Source organism: Protopterus annectens, chromosome 7.part1 (assembly GCF_019279795.1).
Source record: "Protopterus annectens isolate FY-2018-M chromosome 7.part1, PAN1.0, whole genome shotgun sequence".
NCBI lineage: Eukaryota > Metazoa > Chordata > Ceratodontiformes > Protopteridae > Protopterus > Protopterus annectens.
Window position 1 is genome coordinate 498,139,037 of NC_056740.1, and position 19,192 is coordinate 498,158,228.

At 38.5% G+C, this 19,192-nt stretch overlaps 1 protein-coding gene across 1 annotated transcript in view; it reads left to right on the forward strand.

The window, feature by feature from the left end:
• CAMKV (CaM kinase like vesicle associated) overlaps positions 1–19,192 on the forward strand; it is a 1,209,710-nt gene that overhangs the window by 1,132,488 nt on the left and 58,030 nt on the right. Inside the window, exon 9 of the mRNA XM_044078939.1 lies at positions 6,356–6,434. Within this exon, the coding sequence (XP_043934874.1) occupies positions 6,356–6,434 (79 nt within the window). The remainder of the gene's footprint in view (positions 1–6,355; positions 6,435–19,192) is intronic.

Consider the following 19,192-nt stretch of genomic DNA (forward strand, 5'->3'; position numbering starts at 1 on the left):
ATCAGGTACTGGATCCCCCTGGAATGACACCAGAAACTAAGCCAATTGTTAAAGTCAATCATTTTCTGTTTTTATTGGGGCATCATTCTGGGTGACGGCAGAATGCTGCTTAAGGCTAGGGACATACATGCCTGGAACACATAATCAGCGAGATCAATCATGTGTCTCTTCATACAGTCCAGAGAGGTGCATCTCAAGTCATTCGCGCCAACATGGACTATGACAGAGTCATAACAGTACCTGTTGTTGAGAGACTTCTGTGTGTGTGTGTGTGTGTGTGTGTGTGTGTGTGTGTGTGTGTGTGTGTGTGTGTGTGTGTGTGTGTGTGTGATATGGAGGATTCTGGCACCTGACAGATAACTAACCATGACTTTCTCCTTATCCAGCCTGGTGAGATCTGTGTGTCTTACAATAGAGTCTCCAATGACTAATATGTTGGGTTTATGGTGAATCATTAGTGGTTGTGAGGCACAGGTGTGTGGACTATACATAGTATGCGGTGTGGAGGGCAGTGGAGATTGCGTGTGCTTTTGCTTTGGAGATCTCCTTTGTTTGGGTATGTTTATGTGGATGACCTCATGTGTATACATACATATGTGTACAAACTACTCTACAGTACTCACACATATGTATGTACATACATGTGTACACACTAACATATAGTACATATGCATGTGTATACACTATGGTACACTATTTACCCCCATGTATATATATTCATGTGTATACATTACTGACTCATATTTATACAGAGAATAATTCTGTACATGTATGTGTAAACACTACATATACACATGTGTACAGACTACATACATACATACATACATACCTGTGTACACACTACATATATACACATGTACAGACTACATACATACATGCCTGTGTACACACTGCATATATACATGTGTACAGACTACATATATGTTTACAGACTACATGCATGCATACATACTACATATATACATGTGTACAGACTACTTATATACGTGTACAGACTACATACATACATGTGTACACACTACATACATACTTGTGTACAGACTACATAATACATGTATACACACTGTGTACATGCATGTGTACACAACACACTACATATATACTTGTGTACAAACTACATACGTAGATGTATACACACTACATAAAAAGATACATGTGTACACATTACATACATATATATGTACAGTACTGTACTCTTTGGGTGCTGGGATTGCTCTGTGATGCTGTGTGACTATTTGGAAATTCGTCTTTTAGGTTTGCATACATCCATTATTGTCTTTTGCTTTACTTTAAATTTGTTTTATTTTAAAGCTTTTTTTTCTTGGAGTTTTAAAAGTACTTGTGTACAGCAGTTAGCAAATATTTGTTTTCTATTCTCTTACTGCAAAAAGAATAAAAATAGTTGATTTGGGGGAGGAGCTGAGAAATAGCATTTATTATCTGAAATCATCAGAACAAAAGGTTTAATCTTTAGAAACTGTCAGTGCTCTGTGACTGATGTTGTGTTACTGTTTTCAAAATTTCCCACCCACCCAGTCCCTGTCATACTTGTAATCTCAGTGGCTCTCGAGTTGCCTTCCGCTACTATAAATCTGACTTGGAAAGCTCTTCCTAAACCTCTGTTTAAAAGTTACTTTTCTTTACAGCCTCAGCATAAGTTACGGGCCTAGAGGGATAAGATGGTAGTTAAGATGTCCGGTTGCACTATGTCTTTTGCACACTGCTTAAAGCCTTTGCTGCTCCAATAGTGCCTTTTTAGGCAGTATCTCCTACTAAGCATTCACACATAGCAAAAGCAAAGTCAGATTTGTACAACATCATGATGGTAATACACTCCTATGAGTCCAAATAGAAAGATGCCAGGACTTGAGGCCCTCCTGCAACTCAAACTTGTTCATATTTGTGTAATTACTTAGCCACAGTTTCAGTGCACAGCAAAAACTCTTTCTGTCATAGGTATTAGAACCTCTCACAATTTCAGACTCTTGTGGGAATTATAAGTATTTGTCAGAAACATTATCTCCTCATATCAAATTACCTACAAACTAACTTGGAACTCTTGGAGATCCAAGTCATCCTTAACAAGCCCATCTATTATTTCATTGCTAGCTACAAATCCTCACCAATGTCCCCAAAAGATCATGAAAATGTCATTTAACAATACCAAGGGGCTAAATATCAAACAAAATATATTCTTGATAGATGATTTCAGTTATCCAAGTGTTAACTGGCAAATTTATAGCTCTAAAAATGTATATGCTTAGCATATTCCAGACTTTCTTAAAAGCAATGTACTGGAGCAAATTGTAAAGTTACCCATTAGAATCTCTAATATCTTTGACTTTATTCTTAACCTAGCCCCTGCTTATAAGCCCCTCCACATCTCCTCATCATTGGTTAAATCTGATCACAAGTCAGTTATCAGAAGTCAGGCCTGGTGGTAGGACTCCACCATCAAATTCAGTTGTCTTTAGAGCCTTTACTATGTTGAATCTACTTCAGCATCTGGAAGACCTTTGCAAAATTCTCAGCAATCCTCCACAAATTGACCCACCTGCAAGGGCTGCCACATTCACCTCCAGCTATTATCAACATCTAAACATCGACATAGAAACATCAGTACCTGTCCACCCTAAATATAATGGTAAATTCAGGAATAAACCTCTCAAGTGGAACTCCCATATTAATATACTGTCTAACAAGAGAAGAGAAATAATGAAAAGGTGTAAAAAAATCCCCATCCTTTTGCCCCAAGACCACTGCGAAATATGTAATCAAGGAATGTAAGGGCGCCATTAGAAAATATAAAACATAGGCAACAAGCTTAAGGTTGCTACATGTGCCAAGACAAACTCCAGCTCTTTCTATTGTCAGTTATGTCAGGAAACTCAGCATGTCTCCATATACATTATCCGAGCCTCTATTTAAACTGCTCGAACTCAGCCTGACTTCGTATGCATTATCCAAGCCTCTACTTAAACTGCTTGATCTCAGCCTGTTCCCAGAGTTTGTTCTTGATGTCTGGACATCTGCTCAGGAGATCTACCACTCTGGCTCCTAAGACTATCCTGTCTACAGACCCCGGTAATTATAGGCTCATGAGACTCATTAAACAGATTACAAGCACTGTGGAAAGTGGTCACTCCATGCTTGCTGCTAACAGCCTGGCAAGGCTTTTGATACTATCCCTCATGCTGGTGTTACTAAAAATAGAAGTATAATCGTCTCATTGTCCACTGGATTTCAGGATATTTTCACCTCTCGTAGGGGTGTTGACCAGCTGATCCAATGCGTTGGCAATTACGAAGTCAAGGAATCTCTGAGCATTCATGTTTGGGCTAGAATAGGTCTTCCTCTCTATGGTTGGGTAGTTAAAGTCACCCAGAATCAGGGTAAAGGGTTGAATCTTGATGGATTCAAGTAAGTCCAGATAGGTGGAGTGGGCGTCCTGAGTCATGGTTGGAGGTATGTAGCTAGCTATCTGTGATTTCAATAGGTGTTTTGTCAGCAGTTAACTGCACTTGGAGTGTCTCCTGTGCGTCATATCATCTGACCAGCAAGGAGGTGTGTATTTCTTTGATAAATATTGAAATTCCACCTCCGTTGGCTTTGTAGCCCTCCATTTGGGATCTGAAAGTATGGTAGGATGAGTAACCTGGTAAGGTTGGGGTGCTCTCTACAGCTTTGAACCAGGTTTCAGTGACTGCACAAATGTCAGTATCCGTCATTGCAAGGAATGCTTGCAATGAGTGCAGTTTCATGCTAAGACTCCTAGCGTTAACAGCATGACCTTTAAATTTCGTTTATAAGAATTTTTCATGTTGGTACTTTTGTGCTCATGACTTTGCCTAAAAAAGGCACTATGGGGGAGGTAAGAGCCTTTGCCAGAACCCTAAAGCCCAGGGGAGACAGATGAAGGCCATCTCTGGCAAAACATCATGGTCTGTCAGTCATGTCCTCCCAGGCTTTCAGGTATTGGATTCCCTTGGAATGACACCAGAAACTAAGCTAATTGTTAAAGTCAATCATTTTCTGTTTGTACTGAGGCATCATTCTGGGTGATGGTAGGATGCTGCTTAAGGTTAGGGACATACCTGCCTGGGACACATATTCAGCGAGCTCAATCATGTCTTTCTTCATATGGTCCAGAGAGGTACATCTCGAGTCATTCACACCAAGATGGATTATGACAGAGTCATAACAGTACCTGTTGTTAAGAGACTTGAGTGTGTGTGTGATATGGCAGATTCTAGCACCTGACAAGCAACTTACTGTGAATTTTTCCTTGTGTAGCCTGGTGAAGGGCACATCTGTGTGTCTCACGATAGAGTCTCCTATGACTGGTATGTTGGGTTTGTGGTTGGGCCTTAGAGGCTGTAAGTCACAGACATGTATACTATGTGTGATGCTTGGTGCTGTGAGTTGCGATGTGCGTGTGTGGTTTTGCTTCGATGGTCTCTTTTGTTTAGGTATGTTTTTGTTGAGAACCCCCCCCCCTTTCCTGCATATGTAGGAGTGTGTTGTACAGATGTGGGTGGTGTCAGAGGTGTAGTGTTTGTAGTTTTTGTACAGACAACCTTCTCAGTGCCAGATGTACTGGCTTGTGACTGAGACAGCAAGGATTCTAGGTTCTCAATGTGATTGCATCTCTCACATATTGTGTTCCTGGGTGGTAGTAGTAGAGGGTTGCCTGTGTACATAAGGCAGTTGCTACACTTATATATTAATATTGATATTTTCAACTTCCTGTGTTTAACTATGTCATGATTATGACAGACATCTTATTGCAAATTAAAACATATTCCATAATCTTGGAAGGCATGCATTTTATCTGTCATTTTTTAATTGATATTTAGTTTTAGCATTGGGTTCTTCATTCTGATATTAGCACTCCCTGCTAGTGCATTCTAAACATAGGCTTTCAGTTAGAACCAGATCACAAGTTGCCAAATGAATCGGAGAGACACCATCTCTGAGAAACCTGTAAGGAATAGAATGTGATTTATTTATTTGTATGTATTTCCATCTGTTAACTGGATGGGTGGGCTGATCTGCTGAACCTTTGCAACCATGACCTGGGCTTGCCTCTGATCTCTTTCTGAACAACTCAAGTTTTCCAACCCTCTATTTTTTTAATGAGGAATCTTTGTACTTCTCATATTTTTCCAGGTGTCTTGTTTGAAGCCTACGGTGCATAGATCTTAACTGTCCATATTTTCACAAAATGTCCAGATTTTTTCCTCATAGATTGGTCCGTTCCTTATAAAATTTGTGGTTCTCTGGCAAATCAGTGAGGACTGAATTCACTAAATAATGACAGATATTTAAGTTTCAGACTTTATGTCATTCAGAAAATGCATGACAACCCTAAATCTTTTATTTAGCAACTTTCTGAGTTTATACAGGCAATATTTAAAATGTGTCACTGTCTTTGGGCTTTTGTCCCCCCGCCCATAATTTTTCATTTTGTCCAGATTTCTTGTGCTAAGAGGTTGAGAGGTAAGCTACAATGCACAGTGCTGCATTCTGAAATGGATCAAATAAGCAAGGTATAAAGTGTACAGTGATGTCCCTGGACTGACTAGGAATACTCGAAAAGCTACTAAATATGTTGTCATGACTTTGATAGACACACACACACATATTGGTCAACACTGATCAATGTTTCAAACCCTTCAGATAATGTTTTGTGTTAACTGAAAGCTATTTCCATTTTTTCAGAGAATATAAACCTGTAAAGATTAATTAAACTGCTGTCTGTTATTGTGCACACATCTTTAACAAAGGTGTCATTTTTAATGATTTGGCCATTTGTTTTGTATTTATGATTTATGCCGTGTTTCCTCACTCTCATGGTGCTACATTTATGGACTTTAAACGTAAGATCATTTGCAGTACTTACTCTAGCCATATATTTTTTGTCAAATATCTTTGGGAATTTCAACATCTTTCATTGAAATAATTGTTATATAGTTTGCACTCATAATCGTTTGTGGTTATGCATTTCCCTATTTCAAATTTTTTATGTGTGATAAGAATAATCCAAACAGTAAAGAGTTCTGTAGAAGACCACTGGTAACCCCTACTGGTATAGACATATAAGCCCCATCTGCCATCTTGACTTATTGTACTCTGTGTTTATCCATTGAATTATGTATGGATTGGCATTTGATGCTTTTAATTTATCAGTTATTGCCTTATGTGATTTCCTATGCAAAAACAAAATAAAAAATGCACTGAGTAGATGTTTAAGTGCAACATTGCTTGAATTACATTTCAGACACAAAAGCCTTGCATTTTGAAAACAAGAGTTACATACCCAAAGTGCATTCTTTTATTTTATTTTTCTCTGCAGCCAAAGATCTTGTGGGTCGCTTAATGGATGTTGACCAGGATCAGAGAATTACAGCACAGGAGGCCATCAGCCACGAGTGGTAAGTGATAGAATGAAATTACTAGCCATGTCAATTTCAACAGACTTTTCAAGGTCAGACATAATTGGCAACAACCTGAACCTCTGGCACAAAAGTCAGACATTCACTTCAGGACTATGGTTTATGTTATAATTTTTGACGTAAAGTGTTACTCAATCCATCAAAGCCATTCTGTTCAACAGGTATGAAAAAAACAAAAACATAATGGGCTGGGGAGTTCTTTACATCTTCATGCAGGGACCTTTGCCTTCTCTATTCCTATAACTAATATAACCAACTCTAAGGTTGCACAATCTAATGACAAGTTAAAAAACATGTATACAGTTGAATATTTTTGATGGTGCAGTCTCACTGGATTATGTTGTATTTTAAAGTAAAGCAATCATCATCAACCTCCTCATCATAATCATCATCATCAACCCCCTCATCATAATCATCATAATCATCATCATCAACCCCCTCATCATAATCATCATAATCATCATCATCAACCCCCTCATCATAATCATCATCATCAACCCCCTCATCATAATGATCATCAACCCCCTCATCATAATCATCATCATCAACCCCCTAATCATCATCATCAACCCCCTCATCATAATCATCATCAACCCCCTCATCATCATAATGATCATCATCAACCCCCTCATTATAATCATCTACATCATCAACCCCCTCATCATAATGATCATCATCAAACCCCTCATCATAATCATCATCATCAACCCCCTCATCATAATCCAAGCAACCAGGATGAAACAGCAAATAATGACCTCCAAAGAAATAGCGTATCCAAAATTTATTTATCCGCTTTCGTCAACAAGACTTTGGATAAATAAATTTTGGATACGCTATTTCTTTGGAGGTCATTATTTGCTGTTTCATCCTGGTTGCTTGGATTATTTTGTTTTTTGCACTTTTTTAACCCCCTCATCATAATTATCATCATCAACCCCCTCATCATAATGATCATCATCAACCCCCTCATCATAATCATCATTATCAACCCCCTCATCATAATCATCATCATCATCAACCCCTTTTTCCTCATTTTCCACATGGGGTTGGGGTGTTGTGTCAACTGTCTGCATGTTTCTCAGTTCAATGCCACACTCCTACCATCTTCGACACTCATACCTGACTGTCGCAGGTCTTCACTTGCACAGTCCATCCACTTCTATGTTGGACACCCTAATTTTCTCTTCCCTTTTTCCTGTCTGTCCCAAATCTTTTTCACCAGATTGTCTTCTACTTTTTTGCACATCTGCTCAAACCACTGTAATCTGTTCTCTTTGACTTTTTCTGCGGTTGCAGCTACTTTGGCTTCTGCTCTTATGTCCTCATTTCTTAGTCTGTCCCACAGTGTGCATCCTACCACCTGTCTCAGGCATATCATCTCCATCTTAAATAAATAAAATAAAATCACCTCTAGCTTACTCACCTGCTCTGCCTTTACTGCCCAGGTTTCTGTGCCATACAGTAGTACTGGTTGCACCACTGTTTTGTACACCTTACTTTCAGTTTCTTTGGCATTCTTATGTCATGCACTATCCCTGCCACTCTGTGCCAGTTACTTGCAGTAAAGCAATGACACAGTGAAAACCTGTGCCAGACATAACTTATCTCATTTTTGGAGGGGTTATAATGCAGAGGTATATAAAGATATATGAAGAGAAAGGCTAATAATTTAATTTGGAATTGTTCGGCTTACTCATCCTACGGGAGGGGGGCAGCCTAGGCTCACTGAAATAACAGCGTTAAGAGTCAGGTGAGTTCCACTTTATAAACAGTATATCACTTGGTCAGGATGTCGATCATGCTCAGAGGCACACAAGCACTTCCAGAAGGCAGCCATTGTGGAGTTCACAAGGCTGCCACAAGGTGGTGTGGATTAGCTCACACAAGGTAGCGTGGGTTAGTGCACAAAAGGTGGTAAGAGTTAGGCACACATGGTGGTAGGGGTTAGCTCACACAAGGTGGTAGGGGTTAGCACCACAAGTTGGTAGGGGTTAGCGCACACATGATGGTAGGGGTTAGCACACACATGGTGGCAGGGGTTAGCACACACAAGGTGGTAGTGGTTAGCACACACATAGGTTCATAGATTAATACTAGGCTAGCTGCCTTTGTGGGCTATTTTAAGCCTAGCCAGTTACCCAATATGAGAATCAAACCCTGCACCACCTTAACCATTATGCCATCCACCCACCTGGTAGTAGGGGTGTTTAGCGCACAATCCATGTTAGCAGGATAATGCTGCTGCATTCTCCTCACCAGCCCCAGATGTGGGCTAGGTTAAGCCCAAGAGATGATAAGGTGGGTCTGGTAAACCCAATGAATGAAGAGAGAAACTGTAGTAGCTGATGGTTAGCTGCAAGGCTGTGAAGGAAAAAAAAATCATTTGAAATCTTGTTACTTCTGAGATTTGGGGTGGATGACCTCATTCTGAAAGTTTACCTTTGTGACCATCTCAATCATGCAAACAGAAGAAATTTCATTTTATTGAGGTGACAGACTTTGTGTCTTTCTATGTGTAGAGATAATACCCTAACTGCTGCTACTTAGAAATAACAGGAAAAATGCTCAAAAAGACATAAGATGGGCTAGGATGACCTTTAGATCTTCTCCTGGCCCTATACAGGTTGTCTGTGCTTCTCCAAATTTGGAGTTAGTTAAGTTTTACGAGATGGCACCTTGAAGGCTCCGTCATGAGGCACCGGTCATGATGGAAAACATGTCAGTAATTGCAACATAAAAAGACAGATGTCACTGCTATAGAGTTTGGGACATCTGAGCTCTCTGTTTTAATAAGCTGCTGATGGAAAGACACTCATTTTTTTGTTTGTGAAGAAACTAACTGGCTTATAAAGGAAGTGGCATCAATATGGCAGGCAAGCGTTAATGTACCATGGACAGGCAAGCGTTAATGTACCATGGACAGGCAAGCATTAATGTACCATGGCAGGCAAGCGTTAATGTACCATGGACAGGCAAGCGTTAATGTACAATGGCAGGCAAGCATTAATGTACCATGGACAGGCAAGCGTTAATGTACCATGGACAGGCAAGCATTAATGTACCATGGACAAGCAAGCATTGAAGTACCATGGCAGGCAAGCGTTAATGTACCATGGATAGGCAAGCATTAATGTACCATGGACAGGCAAGCGTTAATGTACCATGACAGGCAAGCGTTAATGTACCATGGACAGGCAAGCGTTAATGTACCATGGACAGGCAAGTGTTAATGTACCATGGACAGGCAAGCGTTAATGTACCATGGACAGGCAAGCATTAATGTACCATGGACAGGCAAGCGTTAATGTACCATGACAGGCAAGCGTTAATGTACCATGGACAGGCAAGCATTAATGTACCATGGACAGGCAAGTGTTAATGTACCATGGACAGGCAAGCATTAATGTACCATTGACAATATTTACACTGCAATTACTTAGCATATTTAGTTAAATGCTAAAAACATTAACTAAGTTATCAATGACAAAATAATAACTTAGCTATGTGCCAGCATTTTTTTCATGTTTACGTTTCCTGCTGAAATCTGTAGTAAGTATAAGTTCTAAATGTTAAAATCAAGGGAGAGCCTTTTGTTTTAACTTATGTTAATTGTTTGAATAAATTCTACCTCCAAGTTATTTAATTCTGAGGTAAAAAAAATAACTTGTACTATACTAGGTAGTATTATCTTCCGAGTTGATAAAGCATACCTGTTTTACAACCTTTAAAGTTAGACTTTTCATAACTAATAATACTTGCAGCAGAAGAAAAATGTTGCCACTTATCATTGGCAATTTTTTTCTGTGTGTCACACTGAAATGAGAGTTTCCCTTGTTTCAAAGCACATTGTCAAACAGTATATCAAACTCTGTTCAGATAGACCTTTATTTTCAAACAGTAATAAAAAATACCTAATAGATTAATTGCAACGTTACAAGTGATTCAAATAGTTCTAGATAAAGTTAGACCAACAAGGTCACTAAAGCAAGAGTTTTACAACTTAACTTTGGACTGCTGCCAATATCTAATGACCAAATATAATAAAGAAAATTAAAAAAAAAAAAATAAAAAATGACTTAATTTTTTATAAGTAGAAAGTTTTAGCCAGTATCTGCTGCCAGAAGTGGATAGGCGAAATGGGAATTCATGGCTGCATAACACTATGAGATTGTTCTAATACTGGACTGGTGGAGAGAGGAGTTTTTAGCATTCAGTGTAGAGCTTTTCCTGACCATTGCCACATAGGAGGCTGTGTGAACAATACCTGTTGTAGGGTCTGTTAACTGCTCACTGAAACCCATTTCACTGCACTGGACTTCATGATGACTAATAATTCTATGACATGCACACCAGCAAAACATTACACCATCAATATGGTTAATGACCCTGTACATATACCCATGTCAATACAAATAGGTACCATTACACCAGTACACAAGGACACACTGATATACCGCTCACTGTGTGGGTATTTGTGCATCCCACAACCCATATCATTGCACTCAACACCCAGATGCTTAAACATTTCTGAATCTGTAGTCATTATTGTCACACTGAAAAAAGGGTAGGGTGGCTGTTAGAGTTTTGCTCAACATTTTTTTATTTTGTTTTTGCATGCACTTGGGTGACTATTTGGCCATCCACCAGAAATTACTGAAGTATGGCTGTCATTCAGGCCAGCAATGAGTTTTTTTCCCCTATATATACCTAATCTCACTTGGGAGATGTCATGCATGCTCAGATATGCAAAGCCTTGCTGTGTCTTCTTCTCCATCATACTTTACCCAACTATGTGCAGGCTGCCACATGTGCACTTCTGAATGTTACTGCACAAACTGAGCTTGGCAGCAGTAACGGCACATCCCCAGCCCACATGGTGCATTGTACAACCATCCTCCACTGCAGCTTTGTTGGATTCCACCCAGGACTGCTGAGTCAGCATTGGCTGCTCACTCCCAACATGCCTTGCTGGCCCCTCCCACCCAACTTGTTAGCTGTTTCAGGGTTGGCAACGCCTCACCCAAGGCTTTATCCCTTTGGACCATGGAACTGGCAGAGATCTTTAACTTCTGGTCAAATTTAAGGTACTCATGCTACAAGCATCCCGGCCTGTGACACCATAGAACTTGACTTCCTGACCATTGATCAACTGGACATTAGCCACCACTCCAGATCTTCACCGACAGCAAAGTTTATTAACAGCTAGCAGAATGACTGCTCTGACATGTTCACTTTTCTCTGTCTCTTACACACTCTCCGTCTTGCTCTGTTTCTTGTTGCCAAAGTGCCTAAGGCTAAATTACAGACCCATAAGTCTGGCCAGCCTCATCTGTAAGGCCATGGAACGTATCATTATGGACCTCATACATAAAGACATAGGTGAACTCCAAACCCTGGATTCTATCCAATACAGCTTCATGAAGGGCAGATCATGGCTGTTAAACCTGGTGGATTTCTTTGAAAGTGTGACCAAGGCCATTGATGAGGGCAAATCTGTGCACACAGCATACCTTAACTTGGCAAAGGCCTTTGACACAATCCCACATTCGGGCATTACCGATAAGCTTAATGAACTTAATAAACTTAACTTGTGAATACTAACTTATACTAATAACAATATAAAACACATACATGTGTACAAATAAAACATCAGTCAATGTTTAAAACAATATATGAGGTCTAAGAATCAATGTTTCAGAGCACGGTCCATGAGAAATGGTTTCAAAGAGACCCTCTCATTCAGCCTATGTTCTCTGTCAGCTTGTAGTCTAATAATCCATTTACCTTCCTCTTTCTCGGTGTAGTTCCCTATATCTCCTAGCCTCACTGTAGGATGTATTAACTCTAAAACTAAAAACTTAAAACTATGTGTCGTATCATTGTGGATAATATGTCTAGCTATTGCATTACCCTCGTTCTCTCTACTAATGGCACAGAAATGTTCTCTAATTCTCTCTCTCAAAGTCCTATTCATCTTTCCTACATAGAAACTATTGCATTTATGGCATATAGCTAAATAAACCACATTTCTTGACCTACAATCTGTATAATGATGGAACTCATATTTCAAATGTGTATCAGGATGTATGAAGCTGTTGGTGTTAGCTATGAAACCACATTGGTTGCAGTGGGGACAGGAAAAAGTCCCTTTCCTGATGGAATGGAGTCCTTTCTTATGGCTTTTCTCATAATACAAAATCCATTTCAATGATTTAGTGTTCCTGTAACTAAATCTCGGACCTGTTCCTACCACTTCCTTTATTTGTTCGTCTAACAGTAACATACCCCAATTCTTTTTAATTATCTCCGTTACTTTATTATTGTTATTCGTATAAGGAATTAATAACCTATTTACCCTCGGAGTAGCAATAGCTCTTTGTTTATTGTGTATCTGGCTTCCCCTCCTGATGTAGGGTTGACCAGAACTGTCACGTTCTATTTCTTGCATTGCTTCTAAATCACTTGGGTGGTATCCTCTCTTTACAAAATCTATTTTTACATCACTAATAGCTTCGTGAAAAACGTCATCTTCACTTACTAAACGAGAAGTCCTTAGTGCCTGGCTCTTAAAAATATTTTTATGTATGTGCAATGGGTGCATACTATTTCGATGCAGCAGGGCATTCCTTCTGCACAGTTTCTTAAATATTTTAGTAGTAATTAAACCATTATGTTTCTTAAGTAATACATCCAAGAATTCAATCTCATTCTGGGACCATTTCCCAGTCAAAGTAAGAAAAGTTGTCGTTCCATTAATGTGGGTAATGAAATCCTTAAGTGTTGTTAAATCTCCTCCCCATATGAGGAAGACATCATCCACAAAACGTTTGTAATACTTAATGAAACGTGAAAATAAATGTGCTCTAAAATATAAGTATGTTCCCAATATGCCAAAACAAGATTTGCATAAGAATTGGCACAAGGCGTACCCATTGCTACACCTGTAGTCTGTAGAAAATATCTTTTATCATAAGTAAACACATTATTTGTGAGGATTATGTCCATAAGCATTGTAATCTTAATAATTTTATCATTACTCATCCCTTTCTGTATCAAATATAATTTCAGGTAATCTATACCAATATCATTAGGTATACTCTTAAAAAGTGACGCAACATCCAACATAACCATGTAGTCAGACCCATTCATATAACTAATGCCATTGTAAAGCAAAAGAGTTTCCAAAAACCGTTGAGTGTCCCTTAAAATTGAACTAGTTGATTCTACCAATGGTCTCAATTGCTTTTCTATATAGATAGATATAGATTCGGTTAGCCAACCTCTACTAGAGACAATTGGTCTGAATGGAGGGTCCTCTAGTGTTTTGTGTATCTTAGGGAGACCCCTAAAAGTAGGTATAAAGGGTTTCTCTATAAGAAAGTACTTATATAAGTCACCATCAATAATATTGCACATCAACATATCATACAAATTATCATAAACATCCTTGATTATTCTATCTAACTTAGAAATAGTTAAAATACTATACGTATTCAAATCTGACAACATAGCACATATACTAGAATAATAATATTCTTGATCTAACACAACTACCGCTCCCCTTTTATCAGCAGGTCTGATAACAATCAAATCATTATTCTGTAAAGCTTTCAGAGCTTGCCTTTCATCTTTATTCAAGTTGTAAAACTCAGGTTTCAAATGCTGTCTATCCAATTGAAACATGGCTAACAAATCATTTTCACAAGCCTTTTCAAAGCTATCTAATAATGGATGAAAATTAGGTGTATACGTTGATGGTTTTCTAAAAGTTTGACTTTGTCTATTATTACTATTGCTATTATCATATTGTAAAGACAATGCAATATTTCTAGAAAAACACTTCACATCAACAATTAAATCAATGACATCAACATTTTGTAATGGAATGAATGACAGTCCCTTATTCAAAACTGCTTTCTCAGCAGATGTTAATACATACTTTGAAAGATTTACTGTGAGGTCCTGTTGACTGGTTTCAAAGTTTTCTTTTGAAACTCATGTTGCTCGTCTGATATTTTCTGTTTCTTCCCCGTGTAGTGTGGGCTCCACGGCTGCTGATTTGTGGGTCGGAACGGCAACGGAAAATGGAGCGATGAAAGGTCGTTAGATGACGTCGCTGCTACTGATTCTTGCATATTTACTTTCCTTCTAACCACCGGTTCCTTCAAAGAAGAAACCTGTGTATCTGTTTGTTCAACATCTAAAGATGGTGTCTCCACTACTTCAATGGCTTTCTCACCAACGTGAGATGGAAGTGATGATGGGGTATGTTACTGTTAGACGAACAGATAAAGGAAGTAGTAGGCACAGGTCCGAGATTTAGTTACAGGAACACTAAATCATTGAAACGGATTTTGTGTTATGAGGAAAAGCAATAAGAAAGGACTCCATTCCATCAGGAAAGGGACTTTTTTCTGTCGCCACTGCAACCAATGTGGTTTCATAGCTAACACCAACAGCTTCATACATCCTGATACACATCCTGATACACATTTGAAATAAGAGTTCCATCATTATACAGATTGTAGGTCAAGAAATGTGGTTTATTTAGCTATATGCCATAAATGCAATAGTTTCTATGTAGGAAAGATGAATAGGATTTTGAGAGAGAGAATTAGAGAACATGTCTATGCCATTAGTACAGAGAACGAGGATAATGCAATAGCTAGACATATTATCCACAATGATACAACACATAGTTTTAAGTTTTTAGTTTTAGAGTTATTACATCCTAGTATGAACCTCTGAACCTACAACCTCGAAAAAGGGCATAGCAAAATAAATTTAAAATGGGTGGCGAAAGCCAAACACATTCTGGCTAGGCTTATAAATGCCCTAGGGCAGATAGCCTAGTATGAACCTATGAACCTATGAACCTACAGTGAGGCTAGGAGATATAGGGAACTACACTGAGAAAGAGGAAGGTAAATGGATTATTAAACTACAAGCCGACAGAGGACATGGGCTGAATAGGAGGGTCTCTTAGATGGGCTTTGGATAGTCATCTCGGGAGCAAAATGAGCACTGAATTTCTTTGCTTGTATACTAGCAATATTCACAGGGTCTGAGTAGATTCTGCTATTTTGTATGAGTTCTGTGATATGCTGGGTGTTGTTTCTTAGTTTTCTATCATAACTAGATTGGGATTTGTAATTGTCCTTGGCTTCAGATGCTAACGTGAGTTCATGGGCTGGTTTGGTAGATTTAATGGTCTTCTTTAGATTTTTAGTCAACTTTCTGACATTGTCCTTAATTTGGTGTATAAGTTTTGTATCCTTTATTTCAGATTTTATTTTAGCGGACTGCTCAGGTAGCTTCCATTTAAATTTCCCATTATATTTGGATCTGGATGGGACTGACATTACACAGTTATCTAAGTTGGAATAAAATCCCTCTGCGAACATTTCTGCTGAGGCAATGACAGTGGTGGTGTTGCCACAAGTGAATTTTAAGACTTCATCTTAGAATTCTATGAGATTTATGCATCTGAAGCCTTTCAGTGATGTAATTTACCTAGAGAGGAAGTTACAGGGGATTTGTGCATGAAGAAGCTGTATTGGTAACTTCTAGATACAAAATGATTTTGCCCTCCAGTTCAGTTTGAAACAAGCTGATCCACATAGTTTTTAATTACTAGAGCCAATAATTTCTGAACATATCCTACTTTGGAAATGTACGTACTCCAGTTAATTGAGAGGTAGCTAAATTCTCCTAAAATGATGGAGTTCTTATAAATGGTTAGTTTGTGAACCTTGCATAAACTTTAAGGGACATAGAAGGTGTCCTGTAATAGATGATAAACTGATTGTTTTGTTTGCTGTGATTTGGAGTTCACTAAGTTCCATTTTCAGGTCTCTGGGAACTTGTCTAGAGATGATATGGTTTCTAACAAAATAATGATATGACCCTACCAAAGTTGCAATTGGGGATGCAAACCCCAGGTATAGTAAGACTTCTTTCTGGATATTTAAACACCATGTTTCAGTAATTACACATATACTGTCCAAATGCAGGAGTACCTCAAGGTTAGGCACTCTGTTGCTGAGACTTCTGGTATTGAACAAAGCCAGCTTATGTTGATCCTTTTTAGGTTTAGATATGTTGACTATGTTTAAATCTTCATTAGCTAGACTCTACCTCAAAAAGGCACTATGAAAGCAACAAGGGTTTAGCCAGTATGTAGAAGCCCTTGAACAAGAGGTGCAGGCCATCTTTTGGAAAAGCAAGATGGACTGTCAAGCATTTTGTCCTATGCCAACACCTTCTGGATCCCCCTGGAATGACACCAATTACTTAACCAATTGTTCAAGCCAATTATCTTTTCCTCGTGTCAAGGTATCATTCTTATAGAAAGAAGGATGCCATTCAGAACCAGTGTCTCGCTTGTATTTGTTATATGCATGGAGGGTTCTGATATACCCCTCTGCATGTGCCTCAGGGTTCTGTGTCCCAAGTCATTCACTCCCACATGGGCCACCACCATATCATAGTCATATTCATCAGGTGAAGTGGTCTTTAAAGCACTTTGTCCAGTACAGTGAATAGAGAATCTGTGTACATAATTATAACTTCATCTGTCATTAAAACATTTTATTAGTACAGTGGTTTACAGTAATAGATTTGAAGTGAGTTAACTCTTGGTGGCTCTTTGTTATCAGTGTGCATGATGTAGACGAGATGTTGGACTTACACTGAGACTTAGGTGATCTAGTCTTCCTAGACCTATGAGGCTTTGATAAAAAAAGACTTGTTCAAAGGCTAAACAAAAGACATTTTAATGTGATTTTGTTTAGACTGTGAAGGAAGTGTCTGTTGCTCATGGTCTATGATTTTTGTGAGAGAAAAGCCTTTAGATTAGTTAAGCATTTCTACCACATACAGAGAGCATCATTTGTGCTGAGTAAGCATTCATTATCTGTGAGCATAAGACAGTTGCTGCATTGCCTGGGGATACTAAGTGATAAGAAGCTAACAATAGAAGGGAGACAAGCAGGCTGGCCTTCTATTTTTGTCCAGTGATTCAGGGATTTAGTTAGGAAATATTTAGCTATATATGCACTAGTTTATGAAGGGTTGTAACTCAATGGGTTATCTTATAGAGGGCTATACTAACACTGAATTACTATATTTAATGCTGAATTATTTTTTATTTATTTATTTATTTACTTATTATACCTTTGTTTACCGGGAAAGTCTGACTGGGCAGGTACTCATTTTCAGCAGAGGCCTGGGGAGAAAAGCTCCACATACAACACATTATAACACAGATATATTCAACAGATGATACGGTATTAAGTACAGTATGAGTTTGCATCATATCAAGTAGATGGAACAATAAAACAAAGACACATATAAACCACATTATCACAATGAGATAAAAAATCATGACAAGCCCGACAGAGGTAATAATAACAATCTTAAAAAGCAAAAATATTTTTCATCTGAGGTATTGTATACAAAGAAGTATGGGGAGGGTAAACTGGGGTAGAGGAGACTTTAGTAAAGCAGTTGTAGCATAAGATCGGTAAGACATTAAGTACTGAGTAGAGAGAGAGGTGGTAAGTAGTAATAATTAGATTATTTAAAGAGGAAAACATATGCTGAACTATTAATAAGAAAAAACAAGTGTTCTATGTAAACAGCGGGTATTTATTGGCTAAGATGGTAACTGTGAACTCATGACAGCTTAGAGCAGCTAAGGGTTCCTTAGAGGACTAGACAATAATCCAAATGCACAATGTGGCTCATTGCATAGCTGTGGAAAGCTGTGACCACTTGCAAGTTCCACTAGTAACACTGGCTAAACAAGGTCTTGGAGAATGGAGATGTATGAGAAGATATGAATACAGATGTAGGTCCCAACATCTGCATCTCTACAATGAATGCTCCAGCAGAAAGGCACAAAACTTGGCAGCTCACTAAAGCTCATTAAATTCCTTAATTATAACAAAGGAAAACAGCAAGAAAATGCTTAACAGAGCACGCCAAGGAATAACTACACATAATGAAAGGAAAACATCAAGAAGATGCTCAACAGAGCACGCCAAGGAATAACTAACTACACACAATGAAAGGAAAACAGCAAGAAAATGCTCAACAGAGCACGCCAAGGAATAACTACATGCATCGAAAGGAAAACAGCAAGAAAATGCTCAACAGAGCACGCCAAGGAATAACTACATGCATCGAAAGGAAAACAGCAAGAAAATTATCAACAGAGCACACCAAGGAATAACTACATGCAATGAAAGGAAAACAGCAAGAAAATGCTCAACAGAGCGCGCCAAGGAATAACTACACGCAATGAAAGGAAAACAGCAAGAAAATGCTCAACAGAGGAATAACTACACACAGTGAAAGGAAAACAGCAAGAAAATGCTCAATAGAGCACGCCAAGGAATAACTACATGCAATGAAAGGAAAACAGCAAGAAAATGCTCAACAGAGCACACCAAGGAATAACTACACATAATGAAAGGAAAACAGCAAGAAAATGCTCAACAGAGCATGCCAAGGAATAACTACACATAATGAAAGGAAAACAGCAAGAAAATGCTCAACAGAGCATGCCAAGGAATAACTACACACAATGAAAGGAAAACAGCAAGAAAATGCTCAACAGAGCACGCCAAGGAATAACTACACATAATGAAAGGAAAACAGCAAGAAAATGCTCAACAGAGCATGCCAAGGAATAACTACATGCAATGAAAGGAAAACAACAAGAAAATGCTCAA